Source organism: Bos indicus, chromosome 9 (genome assembly GCF_029378745.1).
Source record: "Bos indicus isolate NIAB-ARS_2022 breed Sahiwal x Tharparkar chromosome 9, NIAB-ARS_B.indTharparkar_mat_pri_1.0, whole genome shotgun sequence".
Taxonomy (NCBI): Eukaryota; Metazoa; Chordata; class Mammalia; order Artiodactyla; family Bovidae; genus Bos; species Bos indicus.
Window position 1 is genome coordinate 51,614,679 of NC_091768.1, and position 1,208 is coordinate 51,615,886.

At 42.7% G+C, this 1,208-nt stretch overlaps 1 protein-coding gene across 1 annotated transcript; it reads left to right on the top strand.

Annotated features, from left to right (window-relative positions):
* Positions 1 to 203: 203 nt before the first annotated feature.
* On the top strand, positions 204 to 791 carry LOC109563636 (large ribosomal subunit protein uL22-like). The gene has a single exon (XM_070795623.1). It carries the CDS (start codon positions 239 to 241, stop codon positions 761 to 763), a length of 525 nt encoding a protein of 174 aa, XP_070651724.1. The 5' UTR covers positions 204 to 238; the 3' UTR covers positions 764 to 791.
* The last annotated feature ends 417 nt before the right edge of the window (positions 792 to 1,208 follow it).

Consider the following 1,208-nt stretch of genomic DNA (forward strand, 5'->3'; position numbering starts at 1 on the left):
TCTGGGGTCGCACAGGGTCCGACATGACTGAAGCGACTTAGCAGCAGCAGCAGCAAGCAACTAACACATACACAATAAATTTTTTTAAAAAGGCAAAGGGAAAAATAATTACATGATGTACTAGGCGCCTTATGGCAGAAAATGAAGAGATCTAAAGAGCCTCTTGATGAAAGTGAAAGAGGAGAGTGAAAAAGTTGTCTTAGCTTTTCCGGTAAGTGGCCTGAGGTGACCCCTAAAAATGGTGCACTATTCACTTGACCCAGAAAACCCCACAAAATCATGCAAATCAAGAGGTTCAAATCTTCGTGTTCACTTTAAGAACACTCGTGAAACTGCCCAGGCCATAAAGGGTATGCATATCCAAAAAGCCACCAAGTATCTGAAGGATGTCACTTTAAAGAGGCAACGTGTGCCATTCTGTCGCTACAACGGTGGAGCTGGTAGGTGTGCACAGACCAAACAGCGGGGCTGGACGCAGGGTCGGCAGCCCAAAAAGAGTGCTGAATTGTTACTACACGTGCTCAAAAATGCAGAGAGTAACGCTGAACTTAAGGGCTTAGATGTAGATTCTCTGGTCATTGAGCACATCCAAGTGAACAAAGCCCCCAAGATGCGGCGCAGGACTTACAGAGCTCACGGTCGGACCAACCCCTACATGAGCTCTCCCTGCCACATTGAGATGATCCTTACTGAAAAAGAACAGATTGTTCCTAAACCAGAAGAGGAGGTTGCACAGAAGAAAAAGATATCCCAGAGAAACTGAAGAAACAAAAACTTATGGCCCAGGAATAAATGCCGCAAAAAATATATGCAAATAAAAGTAAAAAAAAAAAAGAAAAAGTTGTCTTAAAAGTCAACATTCAGAAAATTAAGATCATGGCATCAGGTCCCATCACTTCATGGCAAATAGGTGGGGAAACAATGGAAGCAGTGACAGATTTTATTTTCCTGGGCTCCAAAATCACTGCAGATGGTGACTGCAGCCATGAAATTAAAAGACACTTGCTCCTTGGAAGAAAAGCTATGACCAACCTAGAGAGCATATTAAAAAGCAGAGACATTACTTTGCCAACATAGGTCCATCTAGTCAAGGCTATGGTTTTTACAGTAGTCATAATGGATGCGAGAGTTGGACTATAAAGAAAGATCTTCATAGAGCTTTTCTCTCTTCTGAGAGAAGAGTCTGAGAAGACTCTTCAGAGTCCCTT

What these genes read in the sequence shown, in the direction of transcription:
- LOC109563636 (XM_070795623.1), top strand. Translation starts at nt 239, where the DNA reads ATGGTGCACTATTCACTTGACCCAGAAAACCCCACAAAATCATGCAAA.